At 36.8% G+C, this 25,059-nt stretch overlaps 2 protein-coding genes across 2 annotated transcripts in view; one reads left to right on the forward strand and one right to left on the reverse strand.

The window, feature by feature from the left end:
• The window catches only part of LOC121628730 (NACHT, LRR and PYD domains-containing protein 12-like), a 354,419-nt gene that overhangs the window by 259,715 nt on the left and 69,645 nt on the right, over positions 1-25,059 (forward strand). The gene's annotated exons all lie outside the window — the stretch shown is intronic.
• LOC121628724 (NACHT, LRR and PYD domains-containing protein 12-like) overlaps positions 1-25,059 on the reverse strand; it is a 2,607,341-nt gene that overhangs the window by 32,473 nt on the left and 2,549,809 nt on the right. The window contains exons 36-40 of the mRNA XM_041967976.1: positions 24,400-24,573; positions 19,850-20,023; positions 19,480-19,653; positions 15,109-15,279; positions 2,122-2,295 (exon numbers count right to left, since the gene is read on the reverse strand). Coding sequence (XP_041823910.1) covers positions 2,122-2,295; positions 15,109-15,279; positions 19,480-19,653; positions 19,850-20,023; positions 24,400-24,573 — 867 coding nt within the window. The remainder of the gene's footprint in view (positions 1-2,121; positions 2,296-15,108; positions 15,280-19,479; positions 19,654-19,849; positions 20,024-24,399; positions 24,574-25,059) is intronic.

A 25,059-nucleotide genomic window follows, 5' to 3' on the forward strand; every position in this document is an offset into this window, starting at 1 on the left:
TTGGTGGCTCTTCGTTAAAATATATATATTAAGTTGCCTCTTTAAAAAGTCTCGTAACATTTGCAGCTCTAAACAAGTTTTATTTAGCTGGCTGAGGGAAAAATGGCTCTTTGGATTGGAAAGGCTGCAGATTCCTGCACTAAACACATAAACAGATTTAGCAGCAGTTTTCTCTTTAAACAGCAACAGTTAAAGTATTTCTTAATATATATAAAATCAAATATTTATGAGAAAGAAGGATGAAATGTCCAGGATTTACTAACTAAAAGGTAAAAAGTCAGCAGGATGAATTTAAAGCTGTGAAGCTGCTTCCTTCTAAACACAGAAGGAACAATATGTGATGAATATCAGCATCAGGTGAACAGACAGAAAGCAGGATTAGAATCTCACAGCTTCTAGATGGTGAGGAGAGAGAAATATTCACTATATGCACAATAACTTCCATCCATGCACCTTCACTGCTTCATTATCCAGATTTCTGGATATAATTTCTCTAACCTTTCATTCTTAGCTTGTGTTGTGAATTCTCCAAGTGACGGACTTGTGTTCTTATTCTGAAGGAAGCGTTTTACATTGTAGTAGTTAGAGTAGCTCCGCTTCCCGTTCGCCACGTAGATCTTACGATATGTTCAGCGCCTTAATGCAGTCCTTGATGATAAACTGCCTACAACAGCCTACCCTGCTTACCCTGCCTTCCATTACCTTTCCCTGCTGTTCCTGTTGCCTGTACATACTGTTCACCTGCGTGCCCACGGCTGTAATCCTGTATCTGCATGTTCTTAAGTAAAGTGTTAAATCTTCTTGGATGACTCGTCAGCTTTCTAACCGAAGCCCTGCATCGGTCGGTAACAGTCCTGAATCAGCAACCGGGAGTCGTAACTTCCCCACAGCTTGACTGTTTAGTTTAACACCTCTGAACCTGCAGCCTCCACTACCGGGAGTTAAGGGGTTAACATCTCGTTTCCAGGTGTAGCGTCAGGTCTGTAGATGTAACTGTAAACGTGTGGTATCCATAGAAAGTCAAAATCTCAGCTAACAGCTCAAATTTAAAGATTTCTGCTGCATTTATTTTAATTTTTAATGTTTTTTTTTTGTTTTCAAAATTCAATACAAGAACTTGATTCATCAACTTCTATTCCTGAAGACTGAAATATTTTCCAGACAAACAAACATTGTGGTTGTGATTCAGCTCCATATTTCTTATCTGCTGTTTCTCAACCTACATTCACACACAAGCTCTTCACACCAACTCTGTGCTGTGAATAAATAAAGCAGAAGAAACAAACACAGCAGGTAAACAGAACAGCATTTATCTCCAGTGATGGAGCATCCCTGCCTCTCTCCTTCATGGCTGTTCAGTAATCATCCTTTGTGTCTGTGTTTGGATCACCTGCACAGGGTCGTAGCAGTTCACCTTCTCAGCTTCTCTTTGGCTGCAGAGCTATGAAACACTGACTCTGCTCCACATTTTCACACATTTCTCACCTGATGGAAAGCTGCTCACACACTCTCACAACATCTTTCCATCCACTGTTACCTAGCAACAAGTTAGGTCATAGCTTACCTTTAATTCATTTTATCAATCATGTTGTTTTTCTTCAGATAAATTCTTCTTTGTATTTTACTTAAATCCACTTAACAGGAATATCTGTTTCAGTCTGAACTGACCTTGTGTAACAGAGATCATTTTAATGAAATGAAAATCAACTGAGAATGATTTCTGTTAAATTATTAGTGTGATGAGGTTTTTGGGTGTAATATGTCGTTATTAATGCATGTGAGTGAAGATAACTGCTGCTGGGATGAAAAGTGTTTTCTAATCAAGTCAAAGATGCTTCATTTCTATCAGTGATGGTGGAGAGTTGCTTCATATCAGCTGATTAATTATTACTTGATCGTTATTTCATCCATAGATATTCACTAATGCTCAACGTCTAGAAGCATCAGTCAGTGATTATATATTTGTTTCTGTCTGACAGAATCAAAGTCTTTTGCTTTTATTTAATAAATCATCATTTCATGAACTAAACCACTGAAGAAGAAAACAGACTTTACGTTGAAGACCAGAACAACTTTTACATGGTATTAATCTCAATAAACAAATAAAACATGGTGTCTGACCTCAGAGTCTCCAGTCTGCAGTGTGGACTCTCCAGAAATCCACAAAGATCTTTAACAGCAGACGTCATTTTCTTGTTGAAGCTCAGGTCCAGTTCTATCAGATGGGATGGGTTGGACTTCAGAGCTGAGGCCAGTGAAGCACAGCTGATCTCTGACAACCAGCAGTACTGCAACCTGAATAAAGAATAAAAGCTGTGAGCTGAAGCCAACAGGATGCAGGTTAAAACAGTCAAACAGAAGCAGAGAAGAAGAGTTCTCATTAATATTAATGACAACATGCTGCAGCTTCAATAAAGACGTAGTGACTTCAATCAGAGTGAGTTCTCTCACCGACAGACATGACTCTGATTCTACCGGCTGAACTGGATGAAAAAAGACTCCAGAGTCTGATAATGGTGACAGGACACACACACTGAAACACATGTTTCCAACACTGCAGATGTGAGCGACAGCAGATTGTCAGCTTGGTGTAAACGTCCTGTTAATGAAACCAAACACTGGACTAATTAGCACATCAGTCCAGATGTTGGTGATCAAAGCTGTTTCTGGATGGAGATGAACTGGGTCACAATGTTTCTTTACATAGAAACTCAAACTAAAAGTCAAGTTTGGATCTTTGAAAAGACTGAGTTTAAATTAAAAACAAATGCAACAAAACTTCATTTCAGCTAATTTCAGTTTGAAATATTTTTTATAAACATGTTTTACTTTAAATCTAAACTGTTAAATTCTTGTTTTCATATTTTAGATTTTTTTCTTTCAGGCTCAGATTTTCTGTTTTCAGATTCAGATTTTTATTTTCACTTTAAAATTTTGTCTCTGATCTGAGCTGTAGGACGTCATCTGACAGAGGTGTTGAATCCTGAGTGACAGAATAACAGAGGAGGATGAAGGGACTCCCCCTATAATGCTGCCTTCAGGAAACCTGGGAATTACAATGACTTCTTTCATACTTCCTTTATTTATGATTTTTGACTCTGAGCTGACTTTTATTCCCCATATTAAGAATATTACCAAAATAGGTTTTTATCATTTAAAAAACATTGCCAGAGTGCGCCCAATTCTCTCCCGGGCTAACACAGAGATGCTTATGCATGCTTTTATCACAAGTCGTATTGACTACTGTAATGCCCTGCTTTCTGGTCTTCCCCAAAAAACCATCTCAGGTTTACAACTTCTTCAGAATTCAGCAGCACGTGTCCTGACAAAGACCAGAAGGCGGGCCCATATTACACCCATTTTACGATCACTGCATTGGCTCCCTGTGTGCTTCAGGATCGATTTTAAGGTCATTTTATTAGTTTTTAAATGTCTTAATGGTCTTGGACCTTCTTATCTCTCAGATCTGCTTTTACCCTATGAACCCTCGCGATCCCTGCGGTCCTCCGGCAGTAGACTTTTAGTCATTCCTAGGGTCAGGACACACACCCACGGGGAGGCGTCGTTCCAGTGGCGCGGCCCTCACCTGTGGAACAGTCTGCCGGAGGACCTCAGGGTTGCAGAGAACATTCATGTTTTTAAGACTCGGTTGAAGACCCATCTATTCAGCTTAGCTTTTAGTTGATATTCAGTTATTTAAGTCTTAATTAGCTTCGTAATATTTGGTTTTATTACTTCTGACGTTTTATACACTGAGTGCTCTTTTACTGCCTTTTATTGTTTCTGGATCCTTCCGGTGTTTCCTCTACGGGGGTCCGTCTGTACTGGGGGTGGTGTCCGGCTGTGGCTGATCGATGCGGTGGGACGTACGTCTTGGCGGTGGGGGCTGGTGTCTCAGCCAGGTCTCCCCGGGCCGCCGTGCTCCTGTGTCCCTGCAGTTGCAGAAACTTGGCAGAATACTGTCCCACCCTTGGTGCAGATGGATCCCCTTCTGATGAGGTTTCCTCATTTGTCCATCTGCACCTGGCATCATGTACTTTGAATTTGAAGGAGTGTGTGTGCGTGTATGGGGGTGGGGGGTGAGGGTGATTGGACGGGAATGTTTTTAAATGTAAGGCGCTTTGAGCCACAATCTTGTACGAAAGGCGCTTTATAAATAAAGTTTTGATTGATTGATTGATTTAATCAAATGACTGGGAGTGAAAACGACCAACAGCAGTGATAAAGTTGTGTTATTTCACATGTTTCAGTCAGCACTCGCTACAAATCACAGCATCATAGAGATAAACAAGGATCTGACAATGAAGGAATGAAAGCTGCTTCTAGAAATACTGGGCCAGGTAACCACTAACCTAACACAGGTGTGGGACAAGCAGAAAAGAAGACGTGAGGCTGATTTTACCTCATTTCAGCCTCCTTGTCTCCTCTCTCCTCTGTCCTGCCTTTAATGATGGAGGAGAAAGGAGGCTCCAGCAGGAGCTATAAGTGAGGATACACCAGTGTATCAACACAAAACCAGGACTTTACCAAAGCAGTGAACTAAAGGAAATGAAGACTCACCAAACAGAAGATCTCAAAAGAAAACACAAGAACAGAGACCTGTACTACAAAGACAGATTTTCTCTTATCAGGGTAACTTCAGGGTTAATTCTGGGTTTTCTGTACAACAAAGCTGGTTTATTTCTGACATGGATAAATCACCATGGTAACTTACGCTGAACAGTTAACCTGCTCTGGAGCAGATTATGTTTTGGATAAGAGATCAAGAGGGAGTACTTCCACTTAAAGCTGGATTCATAATTATTTAAATGTTTAATAATGAAAAATATTCCAATACGCAATTCCTTGTTAATACTTAATTTTAAAATGTGTAATTAAAAAACACTTTGAAATTTGGTTTAGTTTTGCACGAATAAATTGTTGTATTCTAAATTATATTTAGCAATCTATACGCATTTGTTATATACATTTTTTATGATTAAGCATAATTTATATCAGCACATGTTCCATTTCCAAACATTCCTTTACACAAACACTAATGATTACAGAAAATAACATGAATAGATAGAATTAGGTGAAAAAACTAAAAAACAAAAACCAACATAATCAAAAACATAAAACATAACAGCAACGGCATCGAGAAAAGTATCATTTTCTTCTATTCATATCTTCTCATTTGTGAAAATGAAATCTGGCCTTAGTGGTATAACATTATTAATCCATGTTGTCCAGTAAGAAGAGAATAACTCCAGCTTGAAGTTGACGAGGACTGAAGTCTTTTCCATACTGTAAATGTTAACTGTGATGTCCATCCATTCATTCAGAGTCGGGCTTTCTTGTGAGACCCATTTCCTGGTGATTGCTTTTTTAGCTGCAACCAGTAGAACGTTCATGAGATATTTGTCCTTTTTTGGCCATTTCAGGGTAAAATTCCAAAATACATGATCTTAATGTAAAAAACTGTCAGGTCTTTAAAATGCCTTGCGGTGCTTTATATATCCTTTCCTAATAGTCTTTAATGGCGGGTCAGTCCCAGAAGACATGATAATGGTTTGCATTTTCATTATTGCTCTTCCTCCAGCAACTCCCATTTGTTTCATAGTGGGATTTCTGAGATGGTGTGATAAAGAATCTTATTAAACATTCCCAACTGTATTCCCTCCATTTCTGTGAACTAGTGCATTTCCAAAGGAATGACCACATCGTTGTCCATTCCTCCTCACTTATATTTAACCCTTCTTCCTGCTCCCACTTTCTCCTCATGTATGTAGATGAGTGTGTTTTAAGATTTAACAATCCCCGGTATATACCTGAAATTATTCTAACATTGCCTCTGAGTTTTATGCTTTTCTAAATAATTGTAACAGATGCACCCTGGTCTCAGTTTCCTCTTTAACTTTGTATGAATATGATGCTGAACTTGCAGGTATCTGTAAAAATCTTGCTTCTCAAAAAGATATTTCTCTTTGAGTGAATCAAAACTTAACATGGTTGCTCCTTTCATCACCTGACATAGAGACATTTTTCCTTTAGATTTCCAGTCTTTAAATCTTGTATCTAGTTTATTTGGTGTAAAATCTTAATAATATGTAAGCCATTACAGAAGTATGACATCATCTTCTAATTTGAATTCTTTTATAACAAATTTCCACATTTTAAGGGTCTATTTCACCCAAGAATTATCAATACTGTTTATGTAACTTTACTGTCAGCTAGAATTGTCTGTATCGGGGTAGCACACATTTAATGGATTTCCACGGGGCATGATATGATGGATTCCACCAGCATATGATTGCTCTCATCTGTGCTGCAAAAAAGTAGTCCCTTAGAGAGGGTAAGCCCAACGCAACTTTTTCTTTACTTAGCTGTAAAGTTTTTAATCTAATCCTTGTTTTTTTCCTTGCCATATGTATCTGGAAATGATTTTTTCCTATTGGCTCAGATTAATTTCTATCGGTAGAATAAGTATAATAATCTTGGTAATATTTTCATTTTGACAGATTCCAATGTTGAACTAAAACTGAACTAAAGGGATTAAATTCCATCTTGTCAAATTATTTTTTCATGTTTTTATGTACAGGCAAGTTGTTGTATTCAAATATTCTTGTGGAATCTCTTGGAATATTAATACCCAGGAACTTAATGGAGTCAGTATGCCACACTAAAGCATGCTTACTTTTTATTTCTTCTGATGGGCAATAATTGAGTCTTTTCTATATTTAACCTGTATACTGATAACTCCCCATATTGTTCAAATAAGCTCATCAGTTTTGGCAGAGAGTGTGTTTGTGGCACATCTAAAATAAGGTAACCACATTTATTAAGATTTTATTTGTAATGATATATATATATATAAATATATATATATATATAGATATATATATTTATATATAAATATATATATATATATATATATATGTGGTTATCTGGACCTTCCACAATGCCTCTAAATACGTGGCTAAAATATATTTTTAAATCTATCTTTCTTGTCATTAGGTTGGAAATCAGGGATGTTTTTTTTTCTTTTACATAATTTTCCACAATTATCTACATCACTTAGAAGAAAGTCTGTTTATCCTCTTTTTATGAAGGTTTTATGTTTTTCTTTATTTTAAAACCTAAAAATGGAAATAAAAATGTGGTTCTTCAAACATAATAATACTTTGGTGGCTCTTCATCAAAATATATATATTAAGTTGCCTCTTTAAAAAGTCTCGTAACATTTGCAGCTCTAAACAAGTTTTATTTAGCTGGCTGAGGGAAAAATGTCTCTTTGGATTGGAAAGGCTGCAGATTCCTGCACTAAACACATAAACAGATTTAGCAGCAGTTTTCTCTTTAAACAGCAACAGTTAAAGTATTTCTTAATATATATAAAATCAAATTTTTATGACAAAGAAGGATGAATTGTTCAGGATTTACTAACTAAAAGGTAAAAAGTCAGCAGGATGAATTTAAAGCTGTGAAGCTGCTTCCTTCTAAACACAGAAGGAACAATATGTGATGAATATCAGCATCAGGTGAACAGACAGAAAGCAGGATTAGAATCTCACAGCTTCTAGATGGTGAGGAGAGAGAAATATTCACTATATGCACAATAACTTCCATCCATGCACCTTCACTGCTTCATTATCCAGATTTCTGGATATAATTTCTCTAACTTTTCATTCTTAGCTTGTGTTGTGAATTCTCCAAGTGACAGACTTTTGTTCTTATTCTGAAGGAAGCGTTTTACATTGTAGTAGTTAAAGTAGTTCCGCTTCTGGTTCACCACGTAGGTCATACGATGTGTTCAGTGCCTTAATGCAGTCCTTGATGATAAACTGCCTACAACAGCCTACCCTGCTTACCCTGCCTTCCATTACCTTTCCCTGCTGTTCCTGTTGCCTGTACATACTGTTCACCTGCGTGCCCACGGCTGTAATCCTGTATCTGCATGTTCTTAATTAAAGTGTTAAATCTTCTTGGATGACTCGTCAGCTTTCTAACCGAAGCCCTGCATCGGTCGGTAACAGTCCTGAATCAGCAACCGGGAGTCGTAACTTCCCCACAGCTTGACTGTTTAGTTTAACACCTCTGAACCTGCAGTCTCCACTACCGGGAGTTAAGGGGTTAACATCTCGTTTCCAGGTGTAGCGTCAGGTCTGTAGATGTAACTGTAAACATGTGTGGTATCCACAGAAAGTCCAGAATCTCAGCTAACAGCTCAAATTTAAAGATTTCTGCTGCATTTATTTGAATTTTTAATGTTTTTGTTCTTGTTGTTTCATCAACTTCTATTCCTGAAGACTGAAATATGTATCAGACAAACAAACATTGTGGTTGTGTATCAGCTCCATATTTCTTATCTGCTGTTTCTCAACCTACATTCACACACAAGCTCTTCACACCAACTCTGTGCTCTGAATAAATAAAGCAGAAGAAACAAACACAGCAGGTAAACAGAACAGCATTTATCTCCAGTGATGGAGCATCCCTGCCTCTCTCCTTCATGGCTGTTCAGTAATCATCCTTTGTGTCTGTGTTTGGATCACCTGCACAGGGTCGTAGCAGTTCACCTTCTCAGCTTCTCTTTGGCTGCAGAGCTATGAAACATTGACTCTGCTCCACATTTTCACACATTTCTCACCTGATGGAAAGCTGCTCACACACTCTCACAACTTCCTTCCATCCACTGTTACCTAGCAACAAGTTAGGTCATAGCTTAACTTTATTTCATTTTATCAATCATGTTGTTTTTCTTCAGATAAATTCTTCTTTGTATTTTACTTAAATCCACTTAACAGGAATATCTGTTTCAGTGTGAACTGACCTTGTGTAACAGAGATCATTTTAATGAAATGAAAATCAACTGAGAATGATTTCTGTTAAATTATTAGTGTGATGAGGTTTTTGGGTGGAATATGTCGTTATTAATGCATGTGAGTGAAGATAACTGCTGCTGGGATGAAAAGTGTTTTCTAATCAAGTCAAAGATGCTTCATTTCTATCAGTGATGGTGGAGAGTTGCTTCATATCAGCTGATTAATTATTACTTGATCATTATTTCATCCATAGATATTCACTAATGCTCAGCGTCTAGAAGCATCAGTCAGTGATTATATATTTGTTTCTGTCTGACAGAATCAAAGTCTTTTGCTTTAATAATAAATAATCATTTCATGAACTAAACCACTGAAGAAGAAAACAGATTTTACGTTGAAGACCAGAACAACTTTTACATGGTATTAATCTCAATAAACAAATAAAACTTGGTGTCTGACCTCAGAGTCTCCAGTCTGCAGTGTGGACTCTCCAGAAATCCACAAAGATCTTTAACAGCAGACGTCATGTTGTTGTTGTTGCTCAGGTCCAGTTCTATCAGAAGGGATGGGTTGGACTTCAGAGCTGAGGTCAGTGAAGCACAGCTGATCTCTGACAAACTGCAGTTCTTCAATCTGAATAAAGAATAAAAGCTGTGAGCTGAAGCCAACAGGATGCAGGTTAAAACAGTCAAACAGAAGCAGAGAAGAAGAGTTCTCATTAATATTAATGACAACATGCTGCAGCTTCAATAAAGACGTAGTGACTTCAATCAGAGTGAGTTCTCTCACCGACAGACATGACTCTGATTCTACCGGCTGAACTGGATGAAAAAAGACTCCAGAGGCTGATAATGGTGACAGGACACACACACTGAAACACATGTTTCCAACACTGCAGATGTGAGCGACAGCAGATTGTCAGCTTGGTGTAAACGGCGTGTTAATGAGACCAAACACTGGACTAATTAGCACATCAGTCCAGATGTTGGTGATCAAAGCTGTTTCTGGATGGAGATGAACTGGGTCACAATGTTTCTTTACATAGAAACTCAAACTAAAAGTCAAGTTTGGATCTTTGAAAAAACTGAGTTTAAATAAAAAACAAATGCAGCAAAACTTCATTTCAGTTAATTTCAGTTTTAGATATTTTTTATAAACATGTTTTACTTTAAATCTTAACTGTTAAATTCTTGTTTTCATATTTTAGATTTTTTTTCTTTCGGTTTCAGATTTTCTGTTTTCAGATTCAGATTTTTATTTTCACTTTAAACTTTTGTCTCTGATCTGAGCTGTAGGACGTCATCTGACAGAGGTGTTGAATCCTGAGTGACAGAATAACAAAGGAGGATGAAGGGACTCCCCCTATAATGCTGCCTTCAGGGAACCTGGGAAATACAATGACTTCTTTCATCCTTCCTATATTCAAATGACTGGGAGTGAAAACAACCAACAGCAGAGATAAAGTAGGGTCTTTAGGTTGGAAACCAGGGATGTTTTTTTTTTTCTTTTAAATAATTTTCCACAATTATCTACATCACTTAGAAGAAAGTCTGTTTATCCTCTTTTTATAAAGGTTTTATGTTTCTCTTTATATTAAAACTGAAAAATGGAAATAAAAATGTGGTTCTTCAAAAATAACAATCCTTTGGTGGCTCTTCATTAAAATATATATATTAAGTTGCCTCTTTAAAAAGTCTCGTAACATTTGCAGCTCTAAACAAGTTTTATTTAGCTGGCTGAGGGAAAAATGTCTCTTTGGATTGGAAAGGCTGCAGATTCCTGCACTAAACACATAAACAGGTTTAGCAGCAGTTTTCTCTTTAAACAGCAACAGTTAAAGTATTTCTTAATACATATAAAATCAAATATTTATGAGAAAGAAGGATGAAATGTTCAGGATTTACTAACTAAAAGGTAAAAAGTCAGCAGGATGAATTTAAAGCTGTGAAGCTGCTTCCTTCTAAACACAGAAGGAACAATATGTGATGAATATCAGCATCAGGTGAACAGACAGAAAGCAGGATTAGAATCTCACAGCTTCTAGATGGTGAGGAGAGAGAAATATTCACTATATGAACAATAACTTCCATCCATGCACCTTCACTGCTTCATTATCCAGATTTCTGGATATAATTTCTCTAACCTTTCATTCTTAGCTTGTGTTGTGAATTCTCCAAGTGACGGACTTGTGTTCTTATTCTGAAGGAAGCGTTTTACATTGTAGTAGTTAGAGTAGCTCCGCTTCCCGTTCGCCACGTAGGTTATACGATGTGTTCAGCGCCTTAATGCAGTCCTTGATGATAAACTGCCTACAACAGCCTACCCTGCTTACCCTGCCTTCTATTACCTTTCCCTGCTGTTCCTGTTGCCTGTACATACTGTTCACCTGCGTGCCCACGGCTGTAATCCTGTATCTGCATGTTCTTAAGTAAAGTGTTAAATCTTCTTGGATGACTCGTCAGCTTTCTAACCGAAGCTCTGCATCGGTCGGTAACAGTCCTGAATCAGCAACCGGGAGTCGTAACTTCCCCACAGCTTGACTGTTTAGTTTAACACCTCTGAACCTGCAGCCTCCACTACCGGGAGTTAAGGGGTTAACATCTCGTTTCCAGGTGTAGCGTCAGGTCTGTAGATGTAACTGTAAACGTGTGGTATCCATAGAAAGTCAAAATCTCAGCTAACAGCTCAAATTTAAAGAATTCTGCTGCATTTATTTTAATTTTTAATGCATTTTTTTTGTTTTCAAAATTCAATACAAGAACTTGATTCATCAACTTCTATTCCTGAAGACTGAAATATTTTCCAGACAAACAAACATTGTGGTTGTGATTCAGCTCCATATTTCTTATCTGCTGTTTCTCAACCTACATTCACACACAAGCTCTTCACACCAACTCTGTGCTGTGAATAAATAAAGCAGAAGAAACAAACACAGCAGGTAAACAGAACAGCATTTATCTCCAGTGATGGAGCATCCCTGCCTCTCTCCTTCATGGCTGTTCAGTAATCATCCTTTGTGTCTGTGTTTGGATCACCTGCACAGGGTCGTAGCAGTTCACCTTCTCAGCTTCTCTTTGGCTGCAGAGCTATGAAACACTGACTCTGCTCCACATTTTCACACATTTCTCACCTGATGGAAAGCTGCTCACACACTCTCACAACTTCTTTCCATCCACTGTTACCTAGCAACAAGTTAGGTCATAGCTTAACTTTATTTCATTTTATCAATCATGTTATTTTTCTTCAGATAAATTCTTCTTTGTATTTTACTTAAATCCACTTAACAGGAATATCTGTTTCAGTGTGAACTGACCTTGTGTAACAGAGATCATTTTAATGAAATGAAAATCAACTGAGAATGATTTCTGTTAAATTATTAGTGTGATGAGGTTTTTGGGTGGAATATGTCATTATTAATGCATGTGAGTGAAGATAACTGCTGCTGGGATGAAAAGTGTTTTCTAATCAAGTCAAAGATGCTTCATTTCTATCAGTGATGGTGGAGAGTTGCTTCATATCAGCTGATTAATTATTACTTGATCATTATTTCATCCATAGATATTCACTAATGCTCAACGTCTAGAAGCATCAGTCAGTGATTATATATTTGTTTCTGTCTGACAGAATCAAAGTCTTTTACTTTTATTTAATAAATCATCATTTCATGAACTAAACCACTGAAGAAGAAAACAGACTTTATGTTGAAAACCAGAACAACTTTTACATGGTATTAATCTCAATAAACAAATAAAACATGGTGTCTGACCCCAGAGTCTCCAGTCTGCAGTGTGGACTCTCCAGAAATCCACAAAGATCTTTAACAGCAGACGTCATGTTGTTGTTGTTGCTCAGGTCCAGTTCTATCAGATGGGATGGGTTGGACTTCAGAGCTGAGGTCAGTGAAGCCCAGCTGATCTCTGACAACCTGCAGTACTGCAACCTGAATAAAGAATAAAAGCTGTGAGCTGAAGCCAACAGGATGCAGGTTAAAACAGTCAAACAGAAGCAGAGAAGAAGAGTTCTCATTAATATTAATGACAACATGCTGCAGCTTCAATAAAGACGTAGTGACTTCAATCAGAGTGAGTTCTCTCACCGACAGACATGACTCTGATTCTACCGGCTGAACTGGATGAAAAAAGACTCCAGAGTCTGATAATGGTGACAGGACACACACACTGAAACACATGTTTCCAACACTGCAGATGTGAGTGACAGCAGATTGTCAGTTTGGTGTAAACGGCCTGTTAATGAAACCAAACACTGGACTAATTAGCACATCAGTCCAGATGTTGGTGATCAAAGCTGTTTCTGGATGGAGATGAACTGGGTCACAATGTTTCTTTACATAGAAACTCAAACTAAAAGTCAAGTTTGCATCTTTGAAAAAAACTAAGTTTAAAATAAAAACAAATGCAGCAAAACTTCATTTCAGTTAATTTCAGTTTGAGATATTTTTATAAACATGTTTTACTTTAAATCTTAACTGTTAAATTCTTGTTTTCATATTTTAGATTTTTTTCTTTCGGTTTCAGATTTTCTGTTTTCAGATTCAGATTTTTATTTTCACTTTAAAGTTTTGTCTCTGATCTGAGCTGTAGGACGTCATCTGACAGAGGTGTTGAATCCTGAGTGACAGAATAACAGAGGAGGATGAAGGGACTCCCCCTATAATGCTGCCTTCAGGAAACCTGGGAAATACAATGACTTCTTTCATCCTTCCTTTATTCAAATGACTGGGAATGAAAACAAGCAACAACAGTGATAAAGTTGTGTTATTTCACATGTTTCAGTCAGCACTCGCTACAAATCACAGCATCATAGAGATAAACAAGGATCTGACAATGAAGGAATGAAAGCTGCTTCTAGAAATACTGGGCCAGGTAACCACTAACCTAACACAGGTGTGGGACAAGCAGAAAAGGAGACCTGAGGCTCAATTTACCTCATTTCAGCCTCCTTGTCTCCTCTCTCCTCTGTCCTGCCTTTAATGATGGAGGAGAAAGGAGGCTCCAGCAGGAGCTATAAGTGAGGATACACCAGTGTTTCAACACAAAACCAGGACTTTACCAAAGCAGTGAACTAAAGGAAACGAAGACTCACCAAACAGAAGATCTCAAAAGAAAACATAAGAACAGAGACCTGTACTACGAAGATAGATGTTCTCTTATCAGGATAACTTCAGGGTTAATTCTGGGTTTTCTGTACAACAAAGCTGGTTCATTTCTGACATGGATAAATCACCATGGTAACTTACGCTGAACAGTTAACCTGCTCTGGAGCAGATTATGTTTTGGATAAGAGATCAAAAGGGAGTACTTCCACGTAAAGCTGGATTCATAATTATTTAAGTGTTTAATAATGAAAAATATTCCAATACGCAATTCCTTGTTAATACTGAATTTTAAAATGTGTAATTACAAAACACTTTGCAATCTGATTTAGTTTTGCATGGATAAATTGTATTTCTAAATTATATTTAGCAATTTATATGTATTTTTATTTAGTTTTTATTATGATTTAGCATCATATATCAGCATATATTCCATTTCTAAACATTCCTTTACACAAATACTAATGATTACAGAAAATAACATGAATAGATAGAATTAGGTAAAAACATTAAAAAACAAAAACAAACATAATCAAAAACATAAAACATAACAGCATGGAAAAAAGTATAATTTCTTCAATTCATATCTTCTCATTCGTGAAAATGAAATCTGGCCTTAGTGGTATAACATTATTAATCCATGTTGTCCAGTAAGAAGAGAATAACTCCAGCTTGAAGTTGACGAGGACTGAAGTCTTTTCCATACTGTAAATGTTAACTGTGATGTCCATCCATTCATTCAGAGTCGGGCTTTCTTGTGAGACCCATTTCCTGGTGATTGCTTTTTTAGCTGTTAAATTATTAGTGTGATGAGGTTTTTGGGTGTAATACGTTTTTATTAATGCATGTGAGTGAAGATAACTGCTGCTGGGATGAAAAGTGTTTTCTAATCAAGTCAAAGATGCTTCATTTCTATCAGTGATGGTGGAGAGTTGCTTCATATCAGCTGATTGATTATTACTTGATCTTTATTTCATCCATAGATATTCACTAATGCTCAACGTCTAGAAGCATCAGTCAGTGATTATATATTTGTTTCTGTCTGACAGAATCAAAGTCTTTTGCTTTTATTTAATAAATCATCATTTCATGAACTAAACCACTAAAGAAAAAAACAGACATTACGTTGAAGACCAGAACAACTTTTACATGGTATTAATCTCAATAAACAATTAAAACATGGTGTCTGACCTCAGAGTCTCCAGTCTGCAGTGTGGACTCTCCAGAAATCCACAAAAATCTTTAACAGCAGACGTCATGTCGTTGTCGCTCAGGTCCAGTTCTATCAGATGGGATGGGTTGGACTTCAGAGCTGAGGTCAGTGAAGCACAGCTGATCTCTAACAAACTGCAGTTCTTCAATCTGAATAAAAAATAAAAGCTGTGAGCTGAAGCCAACAGGATTCAGGTTAAAACAGTCAAACAGAAGCAGAAATGCTACAATAAATAGAAAAAAAAAACAGTGAGCAACAACTGGTGTTTCATCTTCTGACTCAGCAGAGTGGAAATGTTTCAGATGCACTGTTGCCAATTCCTCAATAAGGAAAGTAGCTATTAGCTGTCCTAAAAGTCCTAGAAGTCGCTAAATGACATCATCATCTGATCAGCAAAACATAATTAAATTAAATTAAATTCTTCAGTCAATATTTTCTTTGGTTTTTAGTTTAATTTTATTAAGTGTATTTTCTTTTAATTGGGAGTTTGCAACTTGTCACAACACTTTAAGCTTTTTAAATATTTATATCCACACTCCTAATTAACAGACCTAAGCCAGCGTGGGATCAGCCAGCAGCAGCTTTGTACGTTTCATTTTCAGCCTGGTCATGAAACAGAGCTGATCTCCTGCTCTGAATGCAGCTGTGGGAGGACCAAGCCTTAATGCTTTAGGATGGGGGAAGAGTCTGCGCAGCAACCACTCCTCACTGATAAGAGTAAACTACGTTCATTTACGTCAGTTTCCAAAAGTCTCCAATAATACCAGAAAAAGTTGCTTAAAAAAAAGTCGCTAGAGGGGAGTGACAACTAAATATCTAAATATAGCGACAAAGTCTTCTACGTTGGCAACACTGAGTACCACAGAGTAAGGCCCAATCCCATTTCTCTTTGTTACCCCTTCACCTTGCCACTTGCCCCTTAAAAGCAGAGCCAGAAGAGGAAGGGATGAAAGTCAACCCCTATGAATTGGGACACCCCTTAAATAATCATATACATCATCAGTAGTCACTAAAGAACATTTTACACTGGAACTGGAAGAAATTTTAAATAAAATAAAAACAATAACTAGAATGGACTCTCGGTCTCATTACCAATGAATGAAAACCAAACACAACCAAAAACAATAAGTATGATAGATAATAAAGTCTCTGTTCTGTAAATAAAACTGGCTTTCAAAAAATATATTAAAACATATTAAACATGGGGCTCAGACAGGGAAAACTGGCAAAACTGCCTGTTGTATTTAAAAAACTAGGAAAAGATGTACTGTGCATCGTTGCTGTTTATGAAGCTGAAATATCTCCCTCATCACTGCGTGTCAGACTGATCTACGAGCAGTGAGTGAACCACGCTGCTGCAATGCTGCGTCTTTTTGACATATACGCCGGGACACCGGCCCAAAGGTAATGTGGCCCACTGAGAAGCCTCTTAAACGTCTCGATTAGCCGGCATTGCTCTTGATGTGTATTTCAGCGTGAGAAATCGGAGGTTTAGCGTGAGAGCATAAGAAGCCACTCAAATGTGTGAGTATCACGGCCAATTCGTGAGAGTTGGAAGCCCTGTAAAACAAATGCAGCATACCAGCTTGTACAGGTTAGTGGTTCACCACAGTCTCGCGCTGCTCTTAAGAGATATGCAACTTTTATTCTTCTGGGAAACAAAGAATTGTCAATTCTACTCAAACTCTCTGGTGTTTGTGTCTTCCTATTTCAAATGGATTTTTGAACACAATATTCTTCTATTCTCATACTCTTTTTCTGTGTGGCTTTTTTTTGTAAGTGTGTGTTTCCCTGCACCTCAAGAAAGTGTGATGTGCGTAGAAAAAGTTTCTCATATAGAACGGGAAATTTTTTATACCACTGCGTTTGAAGTGTGCCTCTGAAAAATCTTCGTTTGAAGGGGTATATAGCCCTACCACTTACCCCTACCCTCTGTCCTAAGAAATTGGGAGGCCTCTACCCCTACACACGAACATGCAAAACGGAGGGGTAGGGCTAAGTGGTAGGGCAAAGGGTGAAATGGGATTCAGCCTTAGTCTTTCCTCTCTTATCAACAATGTCGTCTGCTTTCTCTTCGCTTGTGGAAGCTTGTTCAGTCACGTTTGCATTACAGTCATGAGCACTCATTTTGTAGCTGAAACTTGTCACGTTGGAGCTTAGCCTAGCCTTCTACCTCACACTGAGCACAGCCAACTGCTTAGAGATGTGACGTTCATGAACGAATCAATTCTTTTGAACGACTCTTTTAAATGAACGATGGGAACCGATTCACAGCTGTGAGCCGTTCATTTGTGAGCCATTCTTTTTATATACAATTTTTTGACACTGCCTTCATCAAATCAAATCAAACTTTATTTATAAAGCGCTTTTCATGCCATAGGCAACACAAAGTACTTTACATGATTAAAAGCATTTATGCATATCTCAGTTCATATCTCTGTTCAATAAAACAAGCATTAACACATACATCAAAGTAGAATAAGAATAAACACACTCAATGAAATCTTTCATTCCCCCCCAGCTAAAAATGACTGAATGAATAAATAAATAAGTAAATAAGAAGTAGTACAGTTAAGTAAAATGAAAATAAAATAAATAACATGTGACATCATAGAAGTCTGATGTTCAACACACTCCACTCATGTGAAACATCTATGGGCAGAGAGTTTTGTTTGGTAAACAAATATTGTGAGTTCTATCCAAAACATTTACTAGAATTTGCACTGACTGCTCAGGTTTATCCTTTTTTATCTATATTTTCCTATAATTTTTTAATCTTGTAAAGTAGATTTTATATAGGTACATATTTTGATTGTTTGTCATTCTTATATATTGTGAAATTTTCTAAGATATTGTGAGAACTAGCCAGTCTTTTGAATGGCTCTTTGAAAGAAATGGCTCCTCAAGATCCGGCTCCCTTCAAAGAGCCATAAATCCCATCTCTACAACTGCTGCTGGGCTTGGTCGGGCTCATAGGTCGGGCTCCATGTCTGTGGTGTACGTCATCTCTTACGTAGCCAATGTGTTGCAGCTCTTTCTGTTTGGCTTGAATCACTGACTGGTTTGAACATCAGTGATATATATTGATATTGAATTATTGTCCAGCCCTACTTCTGGGTTAACCCTGGGTTTTCTGTACTATGAAGTTTGTTCACTTCTTACTAGAATAAGTCACCATGGTAACTTACACTAAACAGTAAAGTACTTAACAATTAATTGATATTCCGATATGCAATTCCTTGTCAATACAGAATTTTAAAATCTGTAATTACAAAACATTTTACATTCTGATTTCTTTCTATGAATATTTGTTGTATTCTAATTATATTTAGCAATCTATATTTTCATCCCACAATTAAGTACTCATCATCAAAACGCTGTTTTGCTATTTCAAAGACCCTCCTGGTCCTCTACACCGAAGGCTGAACAAAGCAAGAATGAAATGATAACAAGCTGTTTGCTGAATGGACACAAGTAGATTATGATTCACACAGTGCAACTAGTTAAATAATGTGCATCAAGTTAAGCTGAAGGTGGAATCTGTTTATGGAAAATAAAAACCAGCAGTCAGTGTAGAAGAATCAGTTTAGTGACACTGGTGACATTGGTTATATGAACCTGCCTGACCCTTTATGCTGTAACTATCTGTTGCTGGCTCAGAAGCAGCTCCCTGATCCTGGTACCACACCACACAGCTGAGATGTTACAGGAAGCTCCTTTATCCTGATCCAGTGTAGCTCACTAATCAGACAGAACTCATGTTGTCAGGAGGATTAAACTTGTCTTCTCACTTATTCTACTGAGAGTCAAAATTCATATCAGCTGACCCACAGAGAACTGATGAGAAGATGAGAATGTGATGAGGGTTTTATTCTTTTATTATCAAGATGATGAAGCTTTTGTTTCATAAAAGTATGAAAACTACAGAAGAATAAAAAAGTACAGCTACTCTGCTGAAAGCTGCTTTCTACAATCTAATCCACTATATTTGTAGAAAACTTTAAAAACAACACTGTCAACCAAAGTGCTGTACACAACAAAGCTAACACATATAACTATGTTATTATTATTATTGTCATCTAACTAAATCAAAGGATTATTAGACAATAGTGGGGAATATTGGCTCAATAACTGATCAAAATGTCAATACTGGCTGACAGACTCAATGTTTTGTTAATAATAATATAAACTTTAAGGTTGAGCTAAACTGTAAATGGATTAATTAACTGAAGAAGAAAATATATTCCTCAATGTGGTTCAGTATAACATCAGCCTTACGTCTACAGTTTAGTTTCAATACAACTTTTCATGTGATAATAATCAAAGCACACAAGTAAAATGTGTCTGACCTCAGAGTCTCCAGTCTGCAGTTTGGACTCGATAGAAAAACACAAAGCTGCTTCACATCAGAATCCTTCAGTTCGTTGTTACTGAGGTCCAGTTCTGTCAGATCTGTGGGGTCTTTCTTCAGAGCTGAGGCCAGAGACTCACACCTGATCTCTGACAAATTCAGGTGATCAAACCTACGTGAAGAAATAAATGTACATATAAGAAAACTTGTACATGAAATGTAATCAGACGTTTTCACTTCAATAAAAATGTATGACAACATTAAAGTTGTTTAATGTGTTGTTGTTCAATGTAATCAACAAAAAATATAGATGAGGATAAATTGGGTTTAATTGTCAATAAAAATACAGCAACAGTCAGTAAAATTACCTCAAAGTTTTCAGTCTATTGTTTGGATTCTCCACCAGATCAAGCAGCTCCTTCACATCTGATTCCAGCAGGTTGTTGTATCTCAGGTCCAGTTTTGTCAGATGGGATGGGTTGGACCTCAGAGCTGACACCAGGAAAGCCAAACTGATCTCTGACAACCTGCAGTACTGCAACCTGAATAAAGAATAAAAGCTGTAAGCTGAAGCTAACAGGATGCAGGTTAAAACAGTCAAACAGAAGCAGAGAGCAGTACAGGATCCAGTTCAAGATTTTATTACTTGTTTTTAAAGTCACACCACCACCTTATTTATCAGAGCTTATAATCATTCACAGTCCTGTCAGAGCACTGAGATCAACTAACCAGCTGCTCTTAAAAGTTCCTAGAAGCAGGTTAAGAGGCAGAGGTGACCGAGCTTTTTCTGTCGCTGCTCCCAGACTCTGGAACATTCTGCCTTTTAACATGAGATCAGTGCAGAGCGTTGAGCATTTTAAATCATTATTAAAAACACACATTTTCTCACTGGCTTTTCCTCCAGCTTAAAAATTCTAATTGAGTTTTATTGTATTTATGTTCTTATGTGTTTTATGTCATTTTAATGTAATTTTTAAATTATTTATTTATGTATTTTGTATTTTGAGATATATTGGTTTTATTTTATTTTAACGATGGCTTAGGTATTTTATCTGCTTTGCTTTGTACAGCACTTCATCTGAGATTGTTTTTAAATGTGCTTCATAAATGAAATTGACTTTACTGGGAGATCAGAGGGAATAAAATTGGTGTTTTAACTGCTGCAATTATTGTTAATAATAATAATAATAATAATAATAAAAGGATGTTATAAGAAGAGATATAAAAGAGGAACTGACTTTGTTGACCTGATCTCAGGCAGCTCATTCCAGAGTTTAGAGGCTTTGACCATAAAAGCTCCGTTTCATATGGATGTAAAAGGTCTGATAAATAGGAGGGTGAATGACCATGGAGGGCTTTAAAAGTCAACAGTAAAATCCTAAAATCAATTCTAAAACATAAGTTTGTCTGACTGTCAGCTGATCTTATTTTACTATAAAGATTAGTTTATATGAAAAAGTGAAATTTAAAGAAAGATCTGAATCTGAAAACAAAAAGATTTTACATTAAAACTGAAAAGATTTCTGCTGCATTTCTTTTAAATTTTAATGCATTTTTATTTTTTTCCAAAATTCAATATAAAAACTTGATTCATCAACTTCTATTCCTGAAGACTGAAATATTTTTCAGACAGAGAAACATTGTGGTTGTGATTCAGCTCCATATTTCTTATCTGCTGTTTCTCAACCTACATTCACACACAAGCTCTTCACACCAACTCTGTGCTGTGAATAAATAAAGCAGAAGAAACAAACACAGCAGGTAAACAGAACAGCATTTATCTCCAGTGATGGAGCATCCCTGCCTCTCTCCTTCATGGCTGTTCAGTAATCATCCTTTGTGTCTGTGTTTGGATCACCTGCACAGGGTCGTAGCAGTTCACCTTCTCAGCTTCTCTTTGGCTGCAGAGCTATGAAACACTGACTCTGCTCCACATTTTCACACATTTCTCACCTGATGGAAAGCTGCTCACACACTCTCACAACTTCTTTCCATCCACTGTTACCTAGCAACAAGTTAGGTCATAGCTTACCTTTAATTCATTTTATCAATCATGTTGTTTTTCTTCAGATAAATTCTTCTTTGTATTTTACTTAAATCCACTTAACAGGAATATCTGTTTCAGTGTGAACTGACCTTGTGTAACAGAGATCATTTTAATGAAATGAAAATCAACTGAGAATGATTTCTGTTAAATTATTAGTGTGATGAGGTTTTTGGGTGGAATATGTCATTATTAATGCATGTGAGTGAAGATAACTGCTGCTGGGATGAAAAGTGTTTTCTAATCAAGTCAAAGATGCTTCATTTCTATCAGTGATGGTGGAGAGTTGCTTCATATCAGCTGATTAATTATTACTTGATCATTATTTCATCCATAGATATTCACTAATGCTCAACGTCTAGAAGCATCAGTCAGTGATTATATATTTGTTTCTGTCTGACAGAATCAAAGTCTTTTGCTTTAATAATAAATAATCATTTCATGAACTAAACCACTGAAGAAGAAAACAGACTTTACGTTGAAGACCAGAACAACTTTTACATGGTATTAATCTCAATAAACAAATAAAACTTGGTGTCTGACCTCAGAGTCTCCAGTCTGCAGTGTGGACTCTCCAGAAATCCACAAAGATCTTCAACAGCAGACGTCATGTTGTTGTTGCAGCTCAGGTCCAGTTCTATCAGATGGGATGGGTTTGACTTCAGAGCTGAGGTCAGTGAAGCACAGCTGATCTCTGACAAACTGCAGTTCTTCAATCTGAATAAAGAATAAAAGCTGTGAGTTGAAGCCAACAGGATGCAGGTTAAAACAGTCAAACAGAAGCAGAGAAGAAGAGTTCTCATTAATATTAATGACAACATGCTGCAGCTTCAATAAAGACGTAGTGACTTCAATCAGAGTGAGTTCTCTCACCGACAGACATGACTCTGATTCTACCGGCTGAACTGGATGAAAAAAGACTCCAGAGTCTGATAATGGTGACAGGACACACACACTGAAACACATGTTTCCAACACTGCAGATGTGAGCGACAGCAGATTGTCAGCTTGGTGTAAACGTCCTGTTAATGAAACCAAACACTGGACTAATTAGCACATCAGTCCAGATGTTGGTGATCAAAGCTGTTTCTGGATTGAGATGAAATGGGTCACAATGTTTCTTTACATAGAAACTCAAACTAAAAGTCAAGTTTGGATCTTTGAAAAAACTGAGTTTAAAATAAAAAAAAATGCAGCAAAACTTCATTTCAGTTAATTTCAGTTTGAGATGTTTTTTATAAACATGTTTTACTTTAAATCTTATTTGTTAAATTCTTGTTTTCATATTTTAGATGTTTTTCTTTCGGTTTCAGATTTTCTGTTTTCAGATTCAGATTTTTATTTTCACCTTAAACTTTTGTCTCTGATCTGAATTGTAGGACGTCATCTGACAGAGGTGTTGAATCCTGAGTGACAGAATAACAGAGGAGGATGAAGGGACTCCCCCTATAATGCTGCCTTCAGGGAACCTGGGAAATACAAAGACTTCTTTAATCCTTCCTTTATTCAAATGACTGGGAGTGAAAACAACCAACAGCAGTGAAAAAGTTGTGTTATTTCACATGTTTCAGTCAGCACTCGCTACAAATCACAGCATCATAGAGATAAACAAGGATCTGACAACGAAGGAATGAAAGCTGCTTCTAGAAATACTGGGCCAGGTAACCACTAACCTAACACAGGTGTGGGACGAGCAGAAAAGGAGACCTGAGGCTCATTTTACCTCATTTCAGCCTCCTTGTCTCCTCTCTCCTCTGTCCTGCCTTTAATGATGGAGGAGAAAGGAGGCTCCAGCAGGAGCTATAAGTGAGGATACACCAGTGTATCAACACAAAACCAGAACTTTACCAAAGCAGTGAACTAAAGGAAATGAAGACTTACCAAACAGAAGATCTCAAAAGAAAACATAAGAACAGAGACCTGTACTACGAAGATAGATTTTCTCTTATCAGGATAACTTCAGGGTTAATTCTGGGTTTTCTGTACAACAAAGCTGGTTTATTTCTGACATGGATAAATCACCATGGTAACTTAACGCTGAACAGTTAACCTGCTCTGGAGCAGATTATGTTTTGGATAAGAGATCAAAAGGGAGTACTTCCACGTAAAGCTGGATTCATAATTATTTAAGTGTTTAATAATGAAAAATATTCCAACACGCAATTCCTTGTTAATACTGAATTTTAAAATGTGTAATTACAAAACACTTTGCAATCTGATTTAGTTTTGCATGGATAAATTGTATTTCTAAATTATATTTAGCAATTTATATGTATTTTATTTAGTTTTTATTATGATTTAGCATCATATATATCAGCATATATTCCATTTCTAAACATTCCTTTACACAAATACTAATGATTACAGAAAATAACATGAATAGATAGAATTAGGTAAAAACATTAAAAAACAAAAACAAACATAATCAAAAACATAAAACATAACAGCATGGAAAAAAGTATAATTTCTTCAATTCACATCTTCTCATTGGTGAAAATGAAATCTGGCCTTAGTGGTATAACATTATTAATCCATGTTGTCCAGTAAGAAGAGAATAACTCCAGCTTGAAGATGACGAGGACTGAAGTCTTTTCCATACTGTAAATGTTAACTGTGATGTCCATCCATTCATTCAGAGTCTGGCTTTCTTGTGAGACCCATTTCCTGGTGATTGCTTTTTTAGCTGTTAAATTACTAGTATGATGAGGTTTTTGGGTGTAATATGTCGTTATTAATACATGTGACTGAAGATAACTGCTGCTGGGATGAAAAGTGTTTTCTAACCACTGAAGTAGAAAACAGACTTTACGTTGAAGACCAGAACAACTTTTACATGGTATTAATCTCAATAAACAATTAAAACATGGTGTCTGACCTCAGAGTCTCCAGTCTGCAGTGTGGACTCTCCAGAAATCCACAAAGATCTTTAACAGCAGACGTCATGTTGTTGTTTTCATTCAGGTCCAGTTCTATCAGATGGGATGGGTTGGACTTCACAGCTGAGGTCAGTGAAGCCCAGTTGATCTCTGACAACCTGCAGCTCTTCAATCTGAATAAAAAATAAAAGCTGTGAGCTGAAGCCAACAGGATGCAGGTTAAAACAGTCAAACAGAAGCAGAATTGCTACAATAAATAGAAAAAAAACAGTGAGCGACAACTGGTGTTTCATCTTCTGATTCAGCAGAGTGGAAATGCTTCAGATGCACTGTTGCCAATTCCTCAATAAGGAAAGTAGCTAATGGCTGTCCTAAAAGTCCTAGAAGTCGCTAAATAACATCATCATCTGAACAGCAAAACATAATTAAATTAAATTCTTCAGTCAATATTTTCTTTGGTTTTTAGTTTAATTTTATTAAGTGTATTTTCTTTTAATTGGGAGTTTGCAACTTATCACAACACTTTAAGCTTTTTAAATATTTATGTCCACACTCCTAATTAACAGACATTACTATCTGACGGTAAGCCAGCGTGGGATCAGCCAGCAGCAGCTTTGTACGTTTCATTTTCAGCCTGGTCATTATGGAAGCCCAAAAGA

Source organism: Melanotaenia boesemani, chromosome 18 (assembly GCF_017639745.1).
Source record: "Melanotaenia boesemani isolate fMelBoe1 chromosome 18, fMelBoe1.pri, whole genome shotgun sequence".
In the NCBI taxonomy this organism is placed as follows: domain Eukaryota; kingdom Metazoa; phylum Chordata; class Actinopteri; order Atheriniformes; family Melanotaeniidae; genus Melanotaenia; species Melanotaenia boesemani.